Consider the following 24394-nt stretch of genomic DNA (forward strand, 5'->3'; position numbering starts at 1 on the left):
TTAACTACCTTGCCCGGTATACATGAAGTCGTGGGTTCGATCCTAACCCCGACGCCTGTATATTTGGAGTTTGCATGTTCTCTCCGTGGTCGTGTGGATTTTTCTCCGGGTCCTCCAGTTTTTTTCCTCCACATTTAGAATCATGCTTTTATTTGGCTGCTATACATTTCCACATAAGCCACTTCGTTATCATTTGTGGCCAGGTTGCTTCTGAAAAAGAGCTATGTAGCTCAGTGGGCCTTACTTGGTGAAATGACAAGTTTTAAGTTTCAAAATGTAAAAAATATGTATCACGTGCCGGGTCATAGTCTGAACTCACCAGGCAGTATACAGCAGTCGGTCAGACTGTGCAGGCAGTAATGGTCATGAAGAATGAATCAAGGTAGCTGCCATGCACATAAGCCTACACTGGGCTTGACGCTATGGCCAACAAGTATACCTTCTGGGTATGCAATACCTTCAGAATGATACAGTGTGGGCTGTGAGCTCATGCCAGCGTCCAAGATTTGCATGTGCAAATCGACTTGGTGCAACACCCATGATAACCGTGTGCAATTGTGCCAAGGTGCAGAACGTCACATTTGAGTTTTCCCTGCAAAGCCAATTGGCTGCGCTCAAATGGACGAAATGTGGCTGTGGCTGCATTGATTCTGCTCATCTCTACTTAGCCTGCACAGTAACGTCATGTCAACTGCCTTAACAGTATTTTCAAAATATACTTACTCTGCACAATGCAATAAATCGAACGAGTGCATGATTTTACACGTGCTTTGGTTCTACCCACCCTGGCTTGAATCCCTTTCATGGATATCTTAAGGCTACTTGATCCAGACAACGCATCTTGGAAAATACTTCACTGCCCACAAAGTCCACTAAAGATTCTATCAACTGATCCTCAGTAAAACGTAGGCCATGCATACCGCTTTTCATCCTTGCCATCCCACCTATTCTCCCACCAACTTCCAAGATAGGATGGCTGTTCAACCTTGAAACATCCCTTTGAGGGCAATCTGTCAAACGCATGCATTGTCCTTTGAAACTCAACTCTCCAAGCCCCGACTGCACACTGGGCCATACGTCTCACCAAGTCTCAGTCTTGCAGGATCATTATGTTGGTTGTGACAACTTCATCTCTTGATTTTCCATATCCTGCTGCTCTGCTGACAGCTGTGGTTGGTCTGCACCGAGTGGTCGTTTCTCTCCAGAACTACTCTGTAACTGTTCCTCAACAACCACAACCTCCTGCTGAAGGTTGTGCTGTGCCTGCTGTTGCTGCTGCTGAGGGCTGTGTGTCGACCCACCCAGGACCTGATGGCACATTGGACAAGTCTCCTGTAGATACAACCATTTGCGTAAACAGCCTGCATGAAAGTAGTGTCCACATGGTGTCAACACTGCACTCTCCATGTCCTGCACACAAGGAGACACAGACCAGTGCACAATGTGTAAGGCAAACAAAAACCAAGTGACTTAATATTCAAACCAGTTATGCCAGGATATCAATATAACCTTTAAAAAGGCAATGTGAATGAACAATTGTAAAAACCTCCAAAATATTGTAAAATTATGCTTATTTACCCAGGATGAATGATCATTTAGTCCCAAGAGGGGGTCCAAAGGCAATTTTTTGTTATGTTTCCCATTTAAATTTAATATGTCGAGGTATAAACGTCTATGCTGCTTTTGAGCAAACATGATTCGAGTGAAAATGTTTCCACTTTCATTATTTATGGCTGTATACATGTGGGTGGGCTTACATAAAGTGATGTTTATATAATGCATATAATCTATATACCACACTTGTTTGTAACGCCAAAGAGATTTGGCCGGGAGATGGGGGGGGTATGCGAGGTGGAGGGATTGATTGTGCAGAGGTGGCGGAGAGGGGCTGATGACCGAGAAACATGGGTTTCGAGTATTTGGCTGCGATGTCCACATGATAAACCACTTCACTGAGCTATAATTTATGGCCATGTTGCTTCTGAAAGAGCTATATAGCTCAGTGGGCCTTACCCGGTAAAATAAACGAAATAATTTAGTTTAATAGTTTTACCTGAGACACTGGACTTTTGGGGAGGGGTATACCGACGTTACGCCAGTTTTGGGTGAGGTTATGAGAGGGTATGATGACGTCTTGAGACCCGGGGCGGTGAGGTTTCAGAGAGGTGTGATGACGTTTATAGACGCTGGCGACGTGAGGAAAGGGGTGATTGTCAAGTGGAGAGGGTTGATGACGTCACACAATATTGGGGTAATGTGAGAAGGGGTTGATGACGTCACGTGCCATAGAAGGTAGTGAGGAGAGGGGACATGATTTAAATTTTGACCTAAAACTTTCGTGACTGCAGGAATTCATCTTCTTAGTTCTTCCGGTAAAGTCACGTAGATAGAAAACCCCAAAAAATACAAATAAGAAATTTAAAATAAAAGCAAAAAACCACAATAACAATTTAAATAAAAATAGTAAAATTAAATAAAAAATAAATTTTAAATAAAAGAAAAAACCCACGACGTTTCGATTGCAACACAAGCGGTGTTCATCAGGCGGAGAGAAAAGAGGGGGCAAGCCTCCAAATGTAACTGCTTATAAGGGTTCCAAAGTGAGTGGGCGGGTGTAACGCGATATTGGCGAGTTGGAGCAGAGGGGGTGATGATGTCACAAGATTCCAGTGAGTTGGTGAGAGGGGGTGACGTCACGAGACAAGGGTGAGGTGGAGGATAGGGAGTGATGATGTCCAGAGATGCAGGAGGGGGAGGGGTAATTATAAAAAATAATCATGTAGAATTATAGAACTTGAATGTATTCCCCATGGGACATGCACATTTCCAACTAATCCAGAAACCACCTGCCGCACCTGGTAGCAAATGGAGCAGACGTCTTGAAGTGCACGCAGCTGTGGTTCCGTAGCAATGGGCATGGCGTTTATACGGCTCACGGCTTCACGGCGGCGCAGGAAGCTCCTCCACCCGTGCTGTGCACGCCGCCACACATTGTAGTAGGCGTGCACGGCCAGGATAAAGACCCCCAGCCAGCTCCACTCGCCCAACAATGTTTCAGCCGTACCATAGCCCACTACCCCGACTGCCACCACAAACTCTAATGCACGGCATGATCCATTGGCTATGTAGATTATGTCATCAAGCGCAGCAAGAGGCCGCTCCACCACTTCTTCATAAAGGAAGAGAAGGTAAATGAAGAGAGTGCACGCCACCTGGACAAGAAAAACATAAGTAGCTGAGGGTGGTGGAATACATGTGTAATGGTTCGATAGAGGCGCACACACTCATGTGGAGGCAACACTATTTATTTAACTGCAACACAACTGCAACACACCCTACACATAAGGTGGTGACCACCGTCCTACTCTGGCTAACACTCGGGTACTACTTGGCGTGGTCAAGCCAGGAGGGCTTCTGCTTGGCCACGATGACTGGAGGCTTCTTTCTTCAGAGTCTTCATGAGACGTCTTCATCCCAGGCACCAACAGCCCAGCTCTCTGCGCTGAGCCCGCTTATAAGCCTCTCTGGCGTGGCCGGCCACACCCTGGCTACGCCCCCCTTCTCGAACCCACGAAAAGGCTCCACTCCCCGACCACGTGACCCCCAGGGTCCCCCAGGGTCCCTGGCCCCCTCCTGGATCCGGTCATATGTCCAGCCGGGGTCACTCGGAGTGCCACGGCCTTACACAACCCCCGTGACACCCATCAACAGCCTCCATACCGAACAGGCAGTGACGTCACGCGTCCAGACCCAACATAGCAGTGACGTCATGTGTGTACAGACCCGATACAGTAGTGGCGTCACATCAATTTTAGTCATTACTGCACTGGAGGTATACAAAAAAAATATTCCTACCTGTAGAGAGGTCAGGATGCTGCTGGACACAATGATGAGGAGCCAGAAGTCAAGAGTGAAGAAGCGGCAGATGGAGTAGGTCATGTAGAGGGGGAATAGGAAGAGGAAGAGGCAGAGGCTGATGGCACGAAAGTGCTTCCACACGCTCCTAGATGGGAGGGCACATCATTAAAAATGCTGTCACTTGTGAACAATTCAGAAAACCACGGGGTTCTAGTGAACACTCGTCTGCATCTCTGGGCAGCTGTGTGCTTTTCAAGGGAGATATAAAATGAAGGGCACCTGTTTTTGGATGCCCCAAGTGCAAGCACAATGGGGTCAGCAATCTCCAACATTGACTGCAGAGTGGAGGCCACGACAATAAAGAGGATGATGGTGAGGAGGAAAGCCCTCTGCAGCACCTGCAGCTCCATGAGCCCTGTCTGTACGGCGAGCAGCAGTAGTGTGGCACCCTCCGTCACACCCCTGTGCACAGTAACACATGGGCAGGTAGACTTCTCTTCCAACTACACTGGGGCATCTGTCAAACTTCCAGCTGCACTACTTACACCTTTAAGCCTTGCTCGAGCAAGAACAGATTCAGAACAGGATAAAATAAGGTAGCCACTGTTATGTTTTAATAATGGCTGAGAATCTAAACCAGGTCAACGATGACACACAAAAGTAAATGCATGCAAGAACCAAGTTCTCCTGTTTATCGCTGGTCTGTGAGGGGAAGGTCATGTTTGCAAGTGTCCATACATGATGCACAGCAAGTATTGTAGCCAGCAGCAATAAACTAAAATTGATGGTTCCACATCTGTTAAATACATTCACATGAACCTACATGACAACAAATATGGCTCTTAGGTTATAGGTGGCCCATTGTGTGTGAACATCTGAAGCAAAGCAAGACAGTCATGTTGACTTTGAATGTGAAAGTGCCTTGTCTCACCTATGCATGACATTGTCATTGGCAAAGGCTTGGTATCCTTGCAGGTAGAACTTTCCAAGTGTGAGCACACCAAGTGCCAGGTAGGACACAGTGAAGGTGAGGCCCAGAAGAGAGTAGGGTGACCCACAGCACTCTGCCAAACTAGGGGAAGAGATGGAACAGTCAATGAACAAATATCGTAATATCTAACAATGCACACTCGGGCATGAACTGGTAGGACATGGTACACGAGTGGAATGACAGACAACAGGTCCATAGCTGGCCACTTAAAGGCACTCACAGAGGTGCCCTGACCTGGTCAAGAGCAGCAGCAGCAGTCGTTCGCGCACTACGGCCTGCCCACGTGTGGTCACGTATGAGTAGATGTGCAGCGAGAAGAGCACCAGCCAGAACACCATAAACAGCATGGGCACCACCAGCGAATGCCAAAGACTCATGCCCAGCGCCAGCCAGCCATACATCTCTGTGACCTAATGCAAATGCCAGCAGATGTGCACACACACACACATAGACACACACGCAAACTTGGGCTCACATAAAAAATATTTCGGCCATTTACATGTGATAATGTATGACAAATTTACATGTAGTGTTCTGTGTGCAAGTGCGTCACGTGGAGTGTGCGCTCGTGCCTCCCACCTGTACGGCCTCACGATAGGCAGACTTGGCAAGGTCGTAGGGGACACCCAGGTTTGAGACTAAGTAGCACAACACCTCCAGCCCCGTAAAGGCCATGGCAAAACAGTTAACCACTGGTAGAGTTGGGAGCGGCACCGAGCACAGCCTTGCCAGCAGTGGTAGCAGCGGTGCCGAGAATAGCCACAACCGTCTGGACTGCATTAGCAGCAAGCACATCGTGCACACCACCAGCTGACCTGTACCACAAACACACACCACCACTCTTCACTTCACTAAGAACAATCACCGGCGCTAACACATGCAAGGAGAAAATTATACATGGGCACTCACACAGGCAGCACGTGTGCACCTGAATAATGACTTCGGGGTGATTTTATTATTTCGTAGAGAAATGTCATCACGCCTTCACCACCGTAGCTCGCCTCACTGAAGCTCACGGTAGAGCCCTACGCAGCGTCACTCAGAATCTGCTTAGGACACCAAAGGTCTCGAACTGTTACAGCCTCACGTCGGTTTTCTGCTGTCGCCCCCTCAGTGTGGAACTCTATCCCTTTGCACATCCACAACATCAAATGCACTCTAACTTTCAAAAAACATCTAAAGGTCTGTCTGGGTCAGGATTTCGAGAAGCCCTGAGCTTGGCTCCCTGCCTCTGAGTTGTTGACTTGTCTGGAAAATCTGTCCCGTTATGTCATTATTATTACTATTGGGACTCGAGACACAATCCAGGTGTTACATTACCAGCCAAGCAGAAGAAGAAGCGTGTGCGTGCATCCGGCTGGGTCAGTACTGGACCTTCATAACCAGCTTCCAGCTCTGCCTCCACGTAAAATCTGGCACAAATATGCACACATACAGCACAGCTTCTCTTTAGGGAGCTACATGACCTTACTATGTGATACATATTTTTTTTTATAAAATATACACTCATGGAAACCTCACCTCAAAAGAGACTGTGAAAGCCCAATAAACTGTCAACACACAATCAGGCCGTGGAGGAATATGAAGCCTGTGCAACTAATTTTTCTTAAGTTTTCAGTTCATAGTCAATTCGGAAGAAGTTCCAGTGACTGTATCAACACAGTGGACATCTCCATCACTGGCTCTGGGTGACCAACAGAGAGGAACATTGTCGAAGAGAACATCTGAGAAGAGGGACCCCTGCACTTTCATGTGTACAGCTAAGTGCTAACTTAATCGTTAATCACCGTTTTGTAACATGAACCTTATGGCAGGACCGCGGGGTCCCTTAAGCCCCCGGCTCTCGCATAAACTGCGTTGCGACGTGATTTTATGTCTATTGAAGGCGAACGATACGGCAATCTATTCCTCTCGACGAGCTCTACACGATGCGCTAATCAAAGTTTCAAGGTTTTGTTTTTTCTGCGCATTCGTTCTCGCTGCGCTTGGACGAAATGACAACAGAATGATCCGCGCCAGGTGGGTCGCGGCGTTTATGTGCGCGGTGGGACGGAGTCGCCAAAATTTATTAATTTATTACGATTTTTACTTCCGTTTATTCGGGGCCCCGGGGTCCCGACATAAGGTTCATCATCTATCCTGTAGACGGGTCACCAATGGCCAGTGCAACGACAGTGCTGCAGTTCCGGGGCTCAACTCTTTCTAGATTTGTTCACGCATAAATAAAAATATTGATGTTTGCAGGTGAGCACGAAATAATTACATTGTCAAAAAAACGGAACACTGCAGAGCACTTAATTTCACGAAATACTGCAGTATCCGCTCCGTGAGTGTCTTAACAGGAAATACCCAACTGATGAAATAGGCTGGCATTGTTTGGAACTTGGGAGTCACGCATTTTCATGTTGGTTTCTGCTTCATTTGAGCTAAAAGTTTACCCCGGTGTGTTGGGGGGAAGCGGTAGTGTAGTGGTTAGCGCGCTGCACTACGAATCCGGCGACCCAAGTTCGATTCCAGCTCACGGTCAACACAAGTGATGATTACCTTAATCGGTCCTGAGCCTCCCCTAGGTCAGCTCCGCCTCAAATGAGTACCTGGTGCGGTGTGTAAACATCGCCACTGGAGAGACAAAGGCGGCCGGGCGTGGTGCTGGTCACCCACCCCCTCGTGTGCCGTGCCGGCCTTCATAGGTGCTAACAGCACTTGCCCCAACAGTCTGTTCAGGCTACACGGGGGATCTTTGTCTTCGGGGAGTCACCACACAGGTGGTGGTTGTTGGTGGTGGGCACGTCACCTGGAGATGTGGTGTCCTGCGTAGAGCAGCCCGGCAGTAAGCACGCACAGGTAGAGGCGGACGAGGCGCTGCAGCGGCAGCCCGAGCATCACGATGCACAAGATGTGGCCTGGAAAGGCGAGCGGGGGGGTTACGCCGCGTATCTCACCGTCACGCCCAGCCGCCTTGGCGCGCATCAATGCACAACACACAAAACAAAGACCCCCCGTGTAGCCTGTAACAGACTGTAGGGGCAAGTGGTGTTAGCGAGCACCTGTGAAGGCCGGCACGGCACACGAGGGGGTGGGTGGCCAGCACCACGCCCGGCCGCCTTTGTCTCCCCAGTGGCGATGCTTACTACACACCGCCCCCGGTACTCATTTGAGGCCGAGTCGAAAGAGGCCTAGGACCGATTGAGATCATCGTCACTGATGTTGGCCGTGAGGGAGAATTTAATTTGGGTGGCTGACGGCTCAATGCACTGAGCACAGCAGCCACCCTCACGGCTATCCCCTCCCCGCCTACACAAACTACAGCCACCCTCATCACCCATGCAGCGCCTTGTTATATCTCCGGATGAAAAGACGCTTTAGAAGTGTACATTGTTATAAAATTATTATTGTTCTTTTAGCTCGTAAGACAAGCCACGGCATGAGGACTTAACGCCCCTGAATCCAGGGGCCAGGAGGTCCGTTAGGAACCCTTCAGGTCCCCCCGTAGGTATCCACTTGGTCCCCAGGTCCGCCTGAGGTGCCCACCGCCCCTCAACACACCCAGGTAGTAGAGGTTGCAGATCACGGACTGGTACTTGGCGAGCAAGAGCGGCGCGTCGGGAAGGCCCAACTCGTCCAGAGAGACGTGGCCGTCCCAGCGGTAGAGCCGCTCCAGGGCCAGAATGCTGGGCACTCGCAGGGCCACACTCCACGCCGGAGCCAGGCCGCCGAGGGCCTCCACCGCACGTTCCCAGCGCCGAGCCATCGTCGGGCCTCGACTCTCGGTCGCTATTTATTGGACGCTGCCGACAGCGACGCCTTCATCCTCACGCCGCTGTCGCACAGTGCAGGCCTCGCAGCGGCGCCTTTTCTCCTGCGGAGGCTGCGGGGGACGACAGGTGGACGGAGCCGCGGCCTCCTGCTCCCGCTGCTCCTCGCTAGCGAGCGGCCACTGCGAGGAGGAGCGGCCCGCGGATTGCCTGACCCCTGACACCCGCTCCCGGAACCGATCGCGGGAGGCCGAGGCCGCACAAACGAGCCGCTCGCTACTGCTGCCTGCCGGCACTCCCCACTGCCCCCCCTCCCCACTGCCCCCCCTCCCCACTGCCCCCCCCTCCCCACTGCCCCCCCCTCCCCACTGCCCCCCCTCCCCACTGCCTCCCTCCCCACTGCCCCCCCTCCCCACTGCCCCCCCCTCCCCACTGCCCCCCCTCCCCACTGCCTCCCCCCCCTCCCCATTGCTCCCCCCCCTCCCCATTGCTCCCCCCCCACTGCCTCCCCCCCTCCCCACTGCCTCCCTCCCTCCCCACTGCCCCCCCTCCCCACTGCCCCCCCCCACTGCCCCCCCTCCCCACTGCCTCCCCCTCCCCACTGCCCCCCCCCTCCCCACTGCCCCCCCCCTCCCCACTGCCCCCCCCCTCCCCACTGCCCCCCTCCCCACTGCCCCCCCTCCCCGCTGCCTCCCTCCCCACTGCCTCCCTCCCTCCCCACCACTCCCCGTGTGTCCCCCGCCGCCGCTGCTGCTGCTGCTCCGACTTCACTTTCACTTCCTCCCTTGCTTCTTGCTCCCGTCCCTCCACCCTCCGAGGGGCCACTGCACGTCAAGGGACCATGGGGACTGCTGCTGCCCCTGCTGCCCCTGCGTGCGATGCGTCCCGGCCGCTGGGGAGGGATGCGTAGAGCGAGAGGGCAGCTCCTTTGCCAGCTGTGGACAGCCTCGCTACAGGGACCAAAAGGTTACCGCTTTGCTGCACTTATATACGCCGTAGAAACTTCTCACAGAAAACACTCTTTTCTATTGTTATTTAAATGAAAACAAGGCTGGTTTCCGTGGAGCAATAACAGCAGAAGCTGACTTTGACATCCAGAGGTCACCGATTGCTCCTGTAGCTGCAGTCATTGCAGAGTCGGAGCAAGTTTCCTACGCCCCCCCCTCCTCTCTCCACCCAGAATCAGTAACACAACAGTGTAAATGTGTGCACAGTCGAGCGGCATTTTGCGTGTGGTGGGATAAAGTGTGGTGAGTACGTCTAACTCCTCCAACGCGTCTGGTCAGTGTGGAGAAGTAGACCAAGTACCCGCTCGGGCCCTCTCTGACAGACCAAAATTGGCGTGAGCCAGCAATTGCAGGGCTGCATCTTGACACGTTTATTTGTCCGAAATGGCCTGATGCCTGCTGCCGTGCGGTTTAAACTTTCGCTCGTGCCAATCGGTGGAATCTTTATTAAAATTCCCCGAGGATCGATTAACGGGTGCGAATTTCAGAAGTCAGTAACCATTACTGGTGTATTGGTTATCGCTTAACCTCAGTTATTTATAGCACATGTTTGCATCTCGTGAAGAGTTGCGCTGTGGTGTCTGGAGGAGTCGTGCTGTGGTGTCTGTAGGAGTCACGCTGTGGTGTCTGGAGGAGTCACGCTGTGGTGTCTGGAGGAGTCACGCTGTGGTGTCTGGAGGAGTCACGCTGTGGTGTCTGGAGGAGTCACGTTGTGGTGTCTGCAGGAGTCACGCTGTGGTGTCTGGAGGAGTCACGCTGTGGTGTCTGGAGGAGTCACGCTGTGGTGTCTGGAGGAGTCACGATGTGGTGTCTGGAGGAGTCACGCTGTGGTGTCTGGAGGAGTCACGCTGTGGTGCCTGGAGGAGTCACGCTGTGGTGTCTGGAGGAGTCACGCTGTGGTGTCTGGAGGAGTCACGCTGTGGTGTCTGGAGGAGTCACGCTGTGGTGTCTGGAGGAGTCACGCTGTGGTGTCTGCAGGAGTCACGCTGTGGTGTCTGGAGGAGTCACGCTGTGGTGTCTGGAGGAGTCACGCTGTGGTGTCTGGAGGAGTCACGCTGTGGTGTCTGTAGGAGTCACGCTGTGGTGTCTGGAGGAGTCACGCTGTGGTGTCTGCAGGAGTCACGCTGTGGTGTCTGGAGGAGTCACGCTGTGGTGTCTGTAGGAGTCACGGTGTGGTGTCTGGAGGAGTCACGCTGTGGTGTCTGGTATCTGGAGGAGTCACGCTGCGGTGTCTGGAGGAGTCACGGTGTGGTATCTGGAGGAGTCACGCTGTGGTGTCTGTAGGAGTCACGGTGTGGTGTCTGGTATCTGGAGGAGTCACGCTGTGGTGTCTGGTATCTGGAGGAGTCACGCTGTGGTGTCTGGAGGAGTCACGCTGTGGTATCTGGAGGAGTCACGCTGTGGTGTCTGTAGGAGTCACGCTGTGGTGTCTGGAGGAGTTGCGCTGTGGTGTCTGGAGGAGTCATGCTGTGGTGTCTGGAGGAGTCATGCTGTGGTATCTGGAGGAGTCACGCTGTGGTGTCTGGAGGAGTCACGGTGTGGTATCTGGAGGAGTCACGGTGTGGTGTCTGGAGGAGTCACGCTGTGGTGTCTGCAGGAGTCACGCTGTGGTGTCTGTAGGAGTCACGCTGTGGTGTCTGTAGGAGTCACGGTGTGGTGTCTGGAGGAGTCACGCTGTGGTGTCTGGAGGAGTCACGCTGTGGTGTCTGGAGGAGTCACGCTGTGGTGTCTGGAGGAGTCACGCTGTGGTGTCTGCAGGAGTCACGCTGTGGTGTCTGGAGAAGTCACGCTGTGGTGTCTGCAGGAGTCACGCTGTGGTGTCTGGAGGACACCACAGCGCGTTTGCTGTGCTCTGGTATTGCGTGTTTTCATTCATTATTTCTGTTTAAAAATATATATCGACAAATATTCTTATCTTCTTCTTTGGTTCTTTCGGTAAAGTCACGTAGAATGATAATAAAATAATAAATTGATAAAATAAAATAACACAATAATAATATCTTATTGCTATTAATTGTGGAAAAAGGGCCATATACAACAGATCCCAGGACACCCCACAGCCCCCTCCCCCCTGGAAGAGCGTCGGGGGATCCCAGGACACCCCACAGGCCATTTATACTCCTACATCACCCCCCCCCCCCCCCTTCGTAGCACCCAGCCGACCCGGCTGTAATCAATACAACAATAAACCGGAGGATGAACCAAGACAAGCATATGTGTGCCTCATTGAGCGAACGCGAGTAACAAAAATAAAACCACGCTAACCCTTATAAATACTCTTTGGTTTGTTTATTTTTCTTATCTTTTTTCGGTAAAGTCACATAGGTAATAAAATAAATGAAAACAACTAAATTAAATCACGACGTTTCGGAGACAACACAAGCTTCCGTCTTCAGATGAAACAGTCACAGCAAAATAGCTGTATCAAGTGAAGAGCTCTAAGACACCCGAGATTATATACAGGTTAAGTGGGGGGGAGGAGCCAGGAAGGGACGTGTTTGGGGGGGAGGGCTAAGTTAAGCCGCCTTTTGTTATGTTGCAGGGAGTTCGGGGGAAGCGATGGCGCGCGGTGCTCGAAAGCGAGTACAACCCACTGGAAGAAATGGAAATGGCTGTATAATTATAAGGCAGTTAAAGTTTCACTTGGTTGATGACATCTTTCCAATGGTTACTCAATTTAAAACAATCCTCTCGGTTCAAGTTGTGTCTATGTTTGTATATCTGGATGGCTTCATGGACAAATCTTTGGTAATAACCGGGAGGTTTGCAGAGTACTTTGGTATCGGAGAAAACAATGTCATGAGAACCCACTGTGTTGAAGCAATGATCAGTTACGGCCGAAGAATTTGTTCTGCCGTGTTTCAAATCTGATTTGTGCTCGCGAATTCGGTCAGAAATATGTCGTTTCATCTCCCCGATATAGCAGTCACCGCAGGTACAACTCAATTTGTAAACACCGGGGTACTGTAAGTCAGGAATTGCATCCTTTACGGATGGGATCAGATCACGGATGTTGTGTACTGTATTGAACTGGACCTGGATCTTGTGTTTGTTTAGAATTTTGGAAATCGTTTTGGTAACGCCGCTATGTATGGCAACGTGATGATTTTGATCGAAGTATCAGGTGGTTGTTTCTGTATGGTGGGAGAAACAGCTTGGCGGATAGTACGGTCAGAGTATCTGTTCATCTTAAGGGCCAGATGTACATGTTTTAATTCACTGGCAAGGTGGTGTTGGTCAGAAATGCAATGAGCCCTATGGTATAGTGTTTTGATGAGAGAATTATTTTGACCCGGGTGGTGGTGGGAATCAGGCTTCAAGTAGGAATTTGTGTGGGTGGACTTCCTGTAAACAGAATGTCCCAAAGAGCCATCAGTCCTCCCAAACAGAATATCCAAGAATGGCAGCTTGCCATCTTTCTCCACTTCCATGGTGAATTTGATGGATGGGTGTCTGGAATTGATGTGGTCTAGGAAATGGTTCAATGCTGGGAGGCCATGTGGCCAAATGACGAAAGTGTCATCCACATATCTCTTCCACAGGGAAGGACGAAGGGTGGATGTCTGGATGACGTCTGATTCAAATTTCTCCATGAAAACATTGGTAATCACTGGTGACCAGGGGAACCCATAGGGGTACCCTCATTTGTTTGTAGAAGGTACCATTCCAGGTATAGTAAGTGTTGGTGAGGCAGTGCCTAACCAGCGCAGGTACATCAGGGTTCAGTCCATGTTGGGCCAAGTCTTCAATCATTGCATTGTACAAGGGAATACAAGAACATATATACATGAAGACCGCCTCACACCCCACCCGCCTCTCCAGAACAACAGAGCAACAACAAGCGACCGACGGTTGTCAACACAGCGAGGAACATCCGGCAACATTTGTCAACCGACGCAAGGTGAGTGGGTGGCGTGGGGGGTAAGGTTCATGGTGGTTCAAGAAAATCTCCGGGACTTAGAACGAGTCCCAAAGGCCGACCCATCCGGAGCAGAAGGGGCCTGTGGAGGCAGGACGCATGGGATGGCCGGTGACCTGCCGACCCCCGAATCCACCTTCATAGGCAGCTGGGATGACTTAACTCCCATGGCTCCTGGGACCGGCGCGGAGTCGAAGGTGAGCAAGGCGCCGGAGGTTGCCCGTGGTTGCAGCGTCGAGGAGCCCGGCAGCCCGATGCCACGTGTCCCCGCAAGCCGCAGTTGTAGCACGTGATAGTTGCACCGTCCTGGCGCGGGGCCGGTCGGTCGTGTTGTCGGCAATCCCGCAGGGGCCGACGATCGGCCGATTTCCGGCCCTCCCCCGCCGAGGCAGAGAAGGCCTGGTCGTGGATCCCGTCGTCGTCGCGATCCAGGCCCACCGATGAAGTGGTGCAGGCAGCGACGGTCGGCACCCCCTGCAGTCGCAGGTGTGCCTGAACTCCTTGCAGCTCGCAAGGAGTTAAAGTCGTCATCGTCAGCCGCTGACATGACGATTCTAAGGTCCCAAGCCAGGCTCAGAAGCTTTTGGAGGACTAGCGAGTCGATCGCTTCTTGGTCCATGCGGGGGTAGGCGGCTTTAGCCAGCACCAGCGGGGCAGTGCGGTATGCCAGCGGAGACTCGGCCTCCCCCCTCCTCCGGGTATCAAAGCGGTGGGGGGAGTTGGAGGGCAGACCATAAATCGCCTGCATCTGGCGAAGGGCGTCCTGCAGGGTGGAGCGATTCGCCGGAGGCACCGTGATGAGGGAGGCGAGGGCGTCATCGTCCAGCGTAGCCGGGAGGGTGCGGAGCGCCTTATCCTCCGACCAGCCCGCCATCTCCATGTGGGAGAGGAACCGGCGCTGGAAGGCCGCCCAGTCGCCTCCCGCCACCGAAAACGCCATCAACGCCGGCCCGGCGTTGCTGGATGTTGGCGGCGCGACCCTCGGCCAGCGATGAAGAGGCGGCTGTCGCGGGTCCAGAAGCTCCCACGCCCGCCAAGATGTCGCTCACTAAGAGCGGTCGCAGCCTTGATGACGCGGCGCCACCTGGTTGGATGCCTTTGGCCCCGGAAGTCACGTGGCCCCCAGTGGCCACCACGCGCCCAGCGGAAGTTCCTCCCGCCATGGCGGGAATTCCAAAATTAATGGCGGAAACCGCGGTTGCGGCATCGGATGGATGCTGTCCCGTCTCCCCCAATGCCGCAGCCGATTCCACCTGGTGGATGCTGCCCAGGGTGGCGGCTGCGGTTTGGAGCAGCTCCGCGAGGCGGAGATGTGCCTCCTGCAGCAGGCTTCATGATGTCAGGGAAGCGGTGGGTGGCGAGGTGGGCGGCTGCTCGGCCGGCGGCGCGATGCCGTCCACGAGCGGAGTCGCCACCCCCGCCCCTGCACGATCGCCGCCGTCCCTGTCCGGGCTGCGGGTACATGCTGTCCGAAGTGTCTCCATTTTTCACTCCTGACACCAGTTGTAGTGTTGTGGATTCGGGAGACGTCGGAGACGGTTCTTGGAGGCAACACTATTTAATAACACCACGCTCGGCAGTACAGTCACAGAACACTAAGGACAACGGTCCTCCTACACTACTGTCTGAGGAGGTACTGCCTCCGGGCTAACATGCCCTAACACAGGACTATACTCAGGGTCCTCTGGCTATGGGTGCCTAGGGGGAGGCTATTCTAACTCGCCCTAGCCAAGGTGCGAGTTCCGACCACTGACCCACTGGACCCGGCCTTTACAAGGACGTCGGGCCAGGATTTCCCAGGGTCTCACCACTGAGCCGCAAGAGTCCTGGCCCTGACAAGAGCAGCGGAGCTAGGGGTCTCAGGGTCCTATCTAGCTGGTTTCTGCTTCTGTCTTCAACTGGTTCCAAGCCTGTAGAGAGGTCCGCCTTTTATACACTTTCCAACTGAGGGGCGGGGTCCCGGGGGATCCTAGGACACCCCGCAGCCCATTTACGCCCCTACACGTGTACAAATGGGTCGCGCTACTTACCTGCAGTTGCGAACGAGGTCCACCAGGGGCAATACCTCGGACCGGCATAGGGGCCGCTGGATTCCCCAGCTCCGAGACAAAGGGGGGCTGTGGGGTGTGCTGGGATCCCCCGGGACTCCCCTAGGAACTCTCTGGAAGGAATGTGTGACCGGGGGTAGGCACGCCTCCAGAGCTGTATAAAAGCCGGACCTCTGGACGGCTCGGGAGCCAGTGGAAGTCTGAAGACCAGCTAGCCAGTTGAAGACTGAAGCCCAGCTAGCTAGGACCCTGGGACTCACCTGACTCGCCGTCCTTATAAGGGCCGGGTCTGAGTGGGCCAGTGGTCGGGACCTGTACCTTGGCTGGGTCAGGTCAGAACAGCCTCCTCTAGGTCACCCCTAGCCGGAGGACCCAGAGACCGTAGCCCCAGTAGTAGGGCACGTCAGTCCGGAGGCGGTACCTTCTTAAGCAGCGAGTGAAGGGGCCGTAACCCTTTCAAGTGTTAAGGGTTCGCTACGTGCTGTATCGTAGCCATTGTTAATAAACGTGTTGCCTCCAACCGTTCGTCTCCACTCTCGTAAAAACCCACACTACATATGAAAGAGTGCCATGGTGTATGGAGAAGTTGTGCCGTGGTGTAAAGAGGAGTCGTGCTGTGGTGTATGGAGGAGTCGTGCTGTGCCTGGACCAGGCTCGTGTGTTTGCCGGGGAGTGGTGAGGGAGTCACTGTGTACATGCCGGGCCTGCTGCAGCTGACACCCACAACCCCAGGGCCCCACGCGAGCCAGACCCGAGCTTTGCTCCGACTGCATGACGCCGAAGGAGGAGCCCGGGGCACACGTGTCGCTCCACTACTCCTGGACGACGCTTGGGGTTAAACAATCCTCCAGAAAACTTAGACATGCCTTACCTCCCACACCCAACGAAGCCCAGTCGGGGACAGCCATGGAACCAAGGTGTCCCTTTGATGGTGACGACACCAAACGAAAAGGGGGTTGGCCCAAGGGAAAGAAACGTAAACCGCCCAGGGACGACACAACTCTGCACGCTCCCACAACAGGGTACGCTCTCGAGCAGCCCTGCAACAACTACGGGGTATAAGAAGGTACTGCACCAAATTAGAGCAGGTCTTGCAACAGTTTTGAAGGGTCATGCGAGATGGAATGATAAACAAATGCGTGCGAGCGCGGTGCTTGTGTCGTAGGCTACTCGCTAACGATGCACTGCCGCGTGTGTGCGGGAATTTCGGTGACAGGTACACGCTGTTCCTATACGCCCAACGCAAGCATTTGAAGGCTCAGAATCCTGCCCTCCCCTTCACGGAAATGATGCGAATTGTGGGCACTCGGTGGTCAAGGGTGCCTCCCCAGGACCGACAGGTGACAACGGGAGGATTGGGACATTCCCTCGACTGTGCAAAATCACCTCCGTACTTGTATTTTGCCTCAATGGTCGAGTGCCAGGACCATTTTTACATGTCCCAGAGGCACATATTGATCTTGGAATAAGTAAGCTAACATAATGTTCCATGATATTCAATAAATGCATTCATACGAGAGGAATGAAGCTTCTTGGTACAACATTGATGCATATATATCTTAAAATAGCAACTTTACCTCTGCACCATTACATTCCAGCCATATTGGTTTACATATGACCGTGACAGTTGTTCTCTGCTACAATGTTGTACATGTTTCAATAAGAACGGTGTACAAAGTAATTTTCTTGCAGCTCGTTCAGACTCAAGTTGTTGCCCATTAAAACATCTAACATCTGATTTGTGTGTACGTACTGTAGATGAAGACCCTTCTGGCACAAATCGGGATGATGTAATTTCATGTCTGCTCTCAAAAGTGGAGGTACGCATTCCAACTCGGTCTCACAGAGTTACTCTTCCACCGGGCTGAGCACAGCACAACATTTATGAGTCGTAGGCTCTCACATTAAACGGCAAATTGTGCGTTGTCTCACCAGGCTGATGAGAGTGAGGATTTGCATGAGCTGCACAACAAGCGTGAGCACCTGTACGGACGGCAGCACCTGCTCAATCTTACTGGTACAGGCACACACGCTGCTGGTGCAGACCGTGCACATTCACAGCTGGAGAAGCTCGACTGTATAGAAAGCCACAGTATTTAAATCAATCAAACGTTATTTAATATAGCACCCTTCACAATACAATCATCACAGAGCGCTGTGCGTGTAAAAAGAACGTTACATCATTACAATTTGAGATACACAAAATACTGAAAAGTATACATAGCCCAGCGGTTGCCAGTTCTTGCAAAGGTTCACAGTTCGAACACAGTGGCCATCCTGGTTATTACTGCAGGTGTATTAGCAATAACGAATGTTTCGATTTAAAGCTTTCGTGACTGCAGGGATTCATATTCTTGGTTATTTCGGTAAAGTCACGTAGAATGGAAGATGGCAAGTTACCCTTTATGGATGTCTTAATTAAAAGGAGACTTGATGGTTCAATGAGCCACTCTGCCTACAGGAAAGCTACCCATACGGATGCTTACTTAAAAACGGATTCCCACCACCATCCATCCCAGAAGAACTCCCTCATCAAGACTCTATACCATAGAGCCCAATGCATTTCCGACCAGGAACACATTGCCAGTGAACTCAAACACGTACACCAAGCTCTCAAGACTAATGGTTACTCTGACTACACAATCCGCAAAGCCATCACTCCAGTCACGAAGAAGGATCCTCTTGAGGAGCCATTCAAAACCATCACCTTACCCTACATTGCGGGGGTCACAAAAAAGATCTCCAAAATCCTGAATAAACACAAGATCCAGGTCCGATTCAACACAGTACATAAAATCCGTGATCTGGTTCCGTCTGTAAAAGATGTGGTCCCAGACATACAGTACTCGGGGGTTTACAAAATAAGTTGCCTCTGTGGTAGCAGCTACATTGGAGAAACCAAACGACATATCGCGGACCGCATCCGTGAACATAAAGCAGACTTGAAACACGGTAGGACGAACTCCTCAGCCATGGCAGATCACTGTTATAATTCAGTGGGTTCACATGACATTGACTTCTCCAAGACGGAGGTTCTCTGCAAGCCATCCGACTACCATGAGAGATTTGTTCATGAGGCCATCCATATATACAAACACAAAGACAATTTCAACCAAGAAGATGGATTCTGGCTTAGTAACCATTAGAAAGATGTTATAAACCATTTCGGTTCTTAATTGATTGTATTTTACGGTGACCTTCAGACCGAAGTCCATTCGCTGGCACTGCCTCTTAATACCTTTCACACGACGGTCAATGGTATAGTTTATAGCATGTGGTATAATAATAAATAGTATAACATCGTAATGTTTAACACAATTCATATGGCAATATATAGTATCGTAATTGTATAGTGAATATACAGCAGTGTGGCATATAGTGGGGTGGATGAAATAATACAGTGTAAAGTTACAAGTCTAATATTTTATTGTCTAAAATATAGGACAGTGTAGAGTAACGCATTGTATAATTCAAAGGTGGAATTTTTTGTTTATGGATATGATATTATATCATGTAGTTTAATATTATGCTATAAACTGTAGTAGTCCAGTTTATAGCATAGTTATTAACGCAATACAGGACAGAGCAGCGCACCTATCCTATTCCTTGTTTCTTTCCTTTTTTCTGTGTACCCGCCACACCCCCCCCCCCGACCCGGTGGTGGTGCTGGGTAACATGCTAATTCATATGTTAATTCCGCCCACACAGCTTAAAAAGACACGGTCCAGGCTTGGCAATGTTCACTCGAGCGCTGTCTTCTGGACAGTCCTGTTTATTCACCTGAAGAAGGCTACTTGTTTTGTGGCCGAAACGTCGTGAGAATATTATTTTATTATGGGTTTTTTTTAGTATCGCTGTTCCCACGCCCCGTGCCGTGTGTGTGTGATCTCATCCGCGGTGGCTTTACAGCCCCCTGCTGTGGCTATGTAATTATAATATCAGGCCACGGCACCGCGGTGCTGGTCAGCCTTGGAGGTAGGTCGCCCAATTCCCCGGCCGCAGGAAACCATGAAGCTCGATCCCATTAGGGGCTTCTGGACGAAAACCTGTTGACCAGATGACCCACCCCGCGGGCCCTATGTGGGGCATGCGTGTGCGGGATGTGCGTGTATTCATGCGGGGTGGGGGGGGGCGGCGAGGGCGCGCAGCGGCGGCGTCGTTACTCCCCGGTGGCGGCGTCACGGCGGTGGGTACGGCCCCAATGGAGCGGCTCCGCTGCAGCGGCACCACACTTTCCATATTTTCCAATTAAATAATTTGTGAGTATTTCTTTTTAATTTAGAGATTGACACTGTCATACAAAGGCCTACTCTTATTTAATGTTCACTGTGTATAGACGGTGTGTTTTGCATGGTTAATATAGCAGTATTAAAGAGGGTGGCCTGTTGGATTTAAACCGCATGATTGTAACAAACTACCACTGGGCCACGTCACCATGTCTTACTTAACATACATCACAGTGCACACTCCCACACATAGCCTGTTTAACTGTAACATGTAAACCTTACATCATTCATTCAATCAAGTTTACAAAATCATGTGTGATCAAGTTTTAAACACTTATTATTGTGTATGTTCATATTAATCATGTAATGATTCAGTGCCTCACTCAATTTTCATGATTTTGGGTAAACATTAGCATCCATATTTTTTTTCTTTTACACCTTGTACAGTATTGTCTCTCTGGTTCATGCCATTAGCTTAAAGATGGCAGTCAATACTTTGCATGTTTTTACGTAACTAATCAATTATTTATTCTTACAATCACGATTCACTGAATGCATGGCGATACGAATAGATTCGAGCCAATGAATTTACATGCCGGATGTTCAAGCGCAAGTCCGTGCTTCGAAAGCAAGTACCTTATCGCGGACACCTTACGTAATTTGAAACCGTTCAAAATGTGTAACGTGTGCAGTTTACACAAGTTTCAGAGCCGCGGGAACCACAGGTAAGTGCAGAACCGGAACCGAAATTTGTCAAAGCCTTATATATTGTATTTGGCCAACTCCATGAATGAGTGTTCATACGTGCGGAAGGAAAGCAGAGTACGCGGAGAAACCAAATGCAAGCGAAGGGGGTAACAATTCCTGTCGAGATTGAAAGTAATCCACTTGTCGTGTCGCCATAGCCCGGCCAACCAGGTGATGGGCGACCTCAACACCCCACAAGCCATAGCTCTCGCAGATCTTCCCATCTGCCTCAAGCCCCTTGCAATCCTGTACGTGTGTGTAGGCTCTACCTGTTGTGCGTGGTGCTTCCCTCAGTTGTGGAGGTTTCAAAACTGAGGGAAGCAATGCAGAGGACGTGCAAGGAGCAGGATGCCCACCAAGGAGAGCTGCAGCAAATGCAGGTAATGAATGCATCACTCAGCCGGGGTTCACCTCAGCAGCAGCAAATAATACACACAATTATATGTACTGTATATAACTACTTATTTCCCCAGGAGTTTAAAACCCCTTTTTCAAGAAGATATACATCCAAAACTCTTCCATAGGCATGAAAAGATGCACGTACGTTGTTAAGATTCACTTAAATTCAGACATAGGTATGACATTTCAAATTATTAAAAATAATGTTTCGGATTAATCCTAAAGTATAACAGGAAATGAGGTCGCACATTGCATCACTCATGCACTTTTTTCACATCAAAAGTGGTGTTGCATGGCATCAGGCATCATCACCTCAGAGAAGACATGTTTAAGTATTACATAAATTGTTCTTGAAAATCGAACATTTCCCTGCCAGGCACTGAAAATGCATTTCTATCCTCCAATGATTCTATAAACCCAGAGGACACCACAAGCGCACTGTCCATGGCTCTAAGTCAATTAAAGACAGAATTGCAGTCATTCATATTCACACGAAATTTTAGTCTGAAGTGGAACAATGCGTGAGTAGCAAAAGCACTTTGCAATCACAGGTGATTTGTTTAACATGTAGGCTTTCGCGACCAATATTAACCACAATAGAGGTTTTTGGGTTAGATCGCGTAAATATAAATGTGTCGTTAAATCCGCCACAACCAGACAGCTAACTAGTACGGTTTGTTACGTAAACAACACAAACTGCGAAACATCATACTCGAATTGTAAATATTGTGGGTTTACTCTCAAACACACAGGTGTGCTTTACTAGTAACTAATTGATACGTTTTGTTTTTGTGACCAACCTTACTAATTGGCTGTGTCAGGTTGGTGGTGGCAGTTTAAACGACACATTTATATTTACGCGATCTAACCCAAATAAACCTCTTTTGGACAGGTGATTTGCATTCAAGGTTCAGCTTAACTTCGTGGTCAGGTGACACGCCTGAGCGTGGTGGTGACATTTGCCTGTCGGCCCTTGTAAAGGTCCGCCAATAATGCTTGCACAGGTTGGTGGAGGATGAGTAGGATCGCCGCACTCTGTTTACCGCCTGGCTGCATATCCTGTGACGCATTCCCTCACTCTTCCCAACGTGTGCTCCCGCTCAAGCCATACGCACCCGCACGCAACCTTCACTTGCACAAAAGATGACAAAAATCCCCCCGTATAGCCTGAACAAACTGTTGGGGCAAGTGCTGTTAGCGTGCACCTATGAAGGCCGGCACAGCATACGAGAGGGTGGGTGGCCAGCACCATGCCCGACCGCCTTTGTCTTCCCAGTGGCGATGTTTACACGATGCACCAAGTACTCCTTTGAGGCGGAGTCTACCTAGGGGAGGCCCGAAACCAGTTCCGATATTCGTCATTGTTGTTGGCCGTGAGCAGGAATCGAACTCGTGCCGCCAGGTTTGTAGCGCAGCGCACTAACTGCTACAATTGCACCTCCCATTGCATCACTGACTGTGGCACAGTCCGCACATCACAATCGGCAGAACAAACGCATTGTAATCGTTCTCAACATATTTTAGGAAATGCCAGTGTGCCACATTCATGCGAGTTTTGTTTGGTACACGGATGTATTTGGGTGGATGTATATGTCTCAAGATGGATCCGGCTTGACCTACTGTGACTGTTCTTGCGTTTACCATTCCCAGGAGAGAGGAATGCCACAGCACCAGGACTGGAACACAGTTCCTCAAAGTCTTACAGTGATCGTTCCAGCACCACTCAGCCTGCCACTATCACGAGGAGAGACAATGAACTGAATTTGATTAACCATGTTTTGCTTCCACAGCATCAGCCCCATTCTCTCTGTCCTGTTGGTCAATATGGCTTCAACCAGTAAAATTGCTTGTCCAGCAAATTTACTTCATAACTTGCACGTGTGGATAAACAGACGTTACATTATTCATTTATTATTCATTTCTTTGTCAATTTGAACATTAAGCATGCGCCCCTTGTTTCATTTGAAGCTGATAATTATCCAGAATAATTAGACTGTTGCAGATTGAAAAAAACGAATGTTCTTGTTTTTAATTAAAACAAATAAGTAATGCATATCAATAATGATTTGTGCGTAATGCTTGTATACTGTGTGTATAATATACTGCAAATGGAAAAAGTGGTCTTTTACATATGTAGTGGATTAACACGCGCATACAGGGGGGAATGGTAAAGACGCGCGAGTTATGGACAGTGGGGTTACGTCGGGCCGGCCAGGTGTGGCGGCGGGAAACTGTGCGGTAATGACGGGCCAATTAAGCTGGAGAGCGATGTACGGCTGTGATTGGCTGGGGTTGTTGTCAAGGGTGGAGTGGCACCGGAATGTCTGGGAATAGAGGGTGCAAGTAACAGGTGCGGGGGGGGGCGTCGGTGGCACACAGCCTAATTAATTGGTTGGTAATGAGAACGGGGATATATTCGGGAGACGGAAAGAACGAGTTGAGTTGTCGCTGGGAATGGAACGAAGCAGGTCAGGGAGAACCGGAGCGAAGACATAGGAGACAGAACAGGCTAGCAGTAGAGTAGAGACAAGCAGAGAGAAGCAGAGAGAAGTAGAGACTAGCAGAGATGAGCAGAGACAGGCAGAGATGGAGTGGGACAGAGACAGAGAGAGACAGAGACAGCGGGAGAGAGACAGAGATACAGCATGAGACAGAGGGAGACAGAGACAGTGGGAGAGAGACAGAGATATAGCGAGAGACAGAGACATCGAGTGACGGAGAGAGACAGAGACAGCGAGCGACGAAGAGAGACAGGGACGACGCAGAGGGACAATGAGGGATGGGGGATGAAGCGGAGTGAGCGAGACGGGCGGAGCGCGGCGAGCGAGCTGCGGCTAAGCGGAATGACGAAGTCACGGACGTAATGTCAAGAGTTGTAATAAAAGTGGTGTCGAACTAAAAAAGAAAGTTGTCCGCGTCAAGTCGACCACTACATTTGGTGTCAGAAGTGACTACGGAACCACGCCGACATGTCAAAGAAATCAGCTAAGCGAAAGAACGTGACGACGGACTCGTCCGACGACAGCAACGACGTGGACGTGATTCCCGCGTCCGGCCAAGAAGGTGTTGCTCTCCTGGCGGACCTGGTCGACCAGGTGTCTGCGGGGTTGGAGGACGGACCAAGCGGGGCCGAGACCCCGGCTCCGGCTCATGAATGGAGGGCCCTCATAACCCAGTGGGAGACCAAGCTGGCGACGCTGACGGAGGCGTTCGACCGCTTTATTGCAACAGAATTGGCATTGCCAACGGTGCCAAGCCAGCCCGCGGCCATTCCCGTGCCGCCGGAAAGCGCCGACGACGGAGCCGCACCCTCCGCGGTGCTGCCAGCGGAATCTGGCGCCGATGGGGCACCAGGGTCACCACCCTCGGGTTCGAGACGGCGGCTTCATGTCAAACGCTTCGAGGCCAAGGTTGGCGATTGGACGGCATTTACGAGACGGTTCC

At 51.0% G+C, this 24394-nt stretch overlaps 1 protein-coding gene across 1 annotated transcript; it reads right to left on the bottom strand.

Annotated features, from left to right (window-relative positions):
* Nucleotides 1-958: 958 nt before the first annotated feature.
* Nucleotides 959-8718, bottom strand: RNF145 (ring finger protein 145). Its single transcript, XM_032950929.2, has 10 exons — nucleotides 8396-8718; nucleotides 7644-7752; nucleotides 6170-6261; nucleotides 5429-5664; nucleotides 5084-5259; nucleotides 4790-4930; nucleotides 4138-4320; nucleotides 3856-4003; nucleotides 2856-3212; nucleotides 959-1410 (listed from the first exon to the last, which is right to left on the bottom strand). The coding sequence occupies exons 1-10, from the start codon at nucleotides 8598-8600 to the stop codon at nucleotides 1108-1110; spliced, it is 1950 nt and encodes a 649-aa protein (XP_032806820.2). The 5' UTR covers nucleotides 8601-8718; the 3' UTR covers nucleotides 959-1107.
* Between the last annotated feature and the right edge of the window lie 15676 nt (nucleotides 8719-24394).

This window comes from Petromyzon marinus, chromosome 9, assembly GCF_048934315.1.
Source record: "Petromyzon marinus isolate PM22_M1 ecotype Great Lakes invasive population chromosome 9, UKy_Petmar_22M1.pri1.0, whole genome shotgun sequence".
NCBI lineage: Eukaryota > Metazoa > Chordata > Hyperoartia > Petromyzontiformes > Petromyzontidae > Petromyzon > Petromyzon marinus.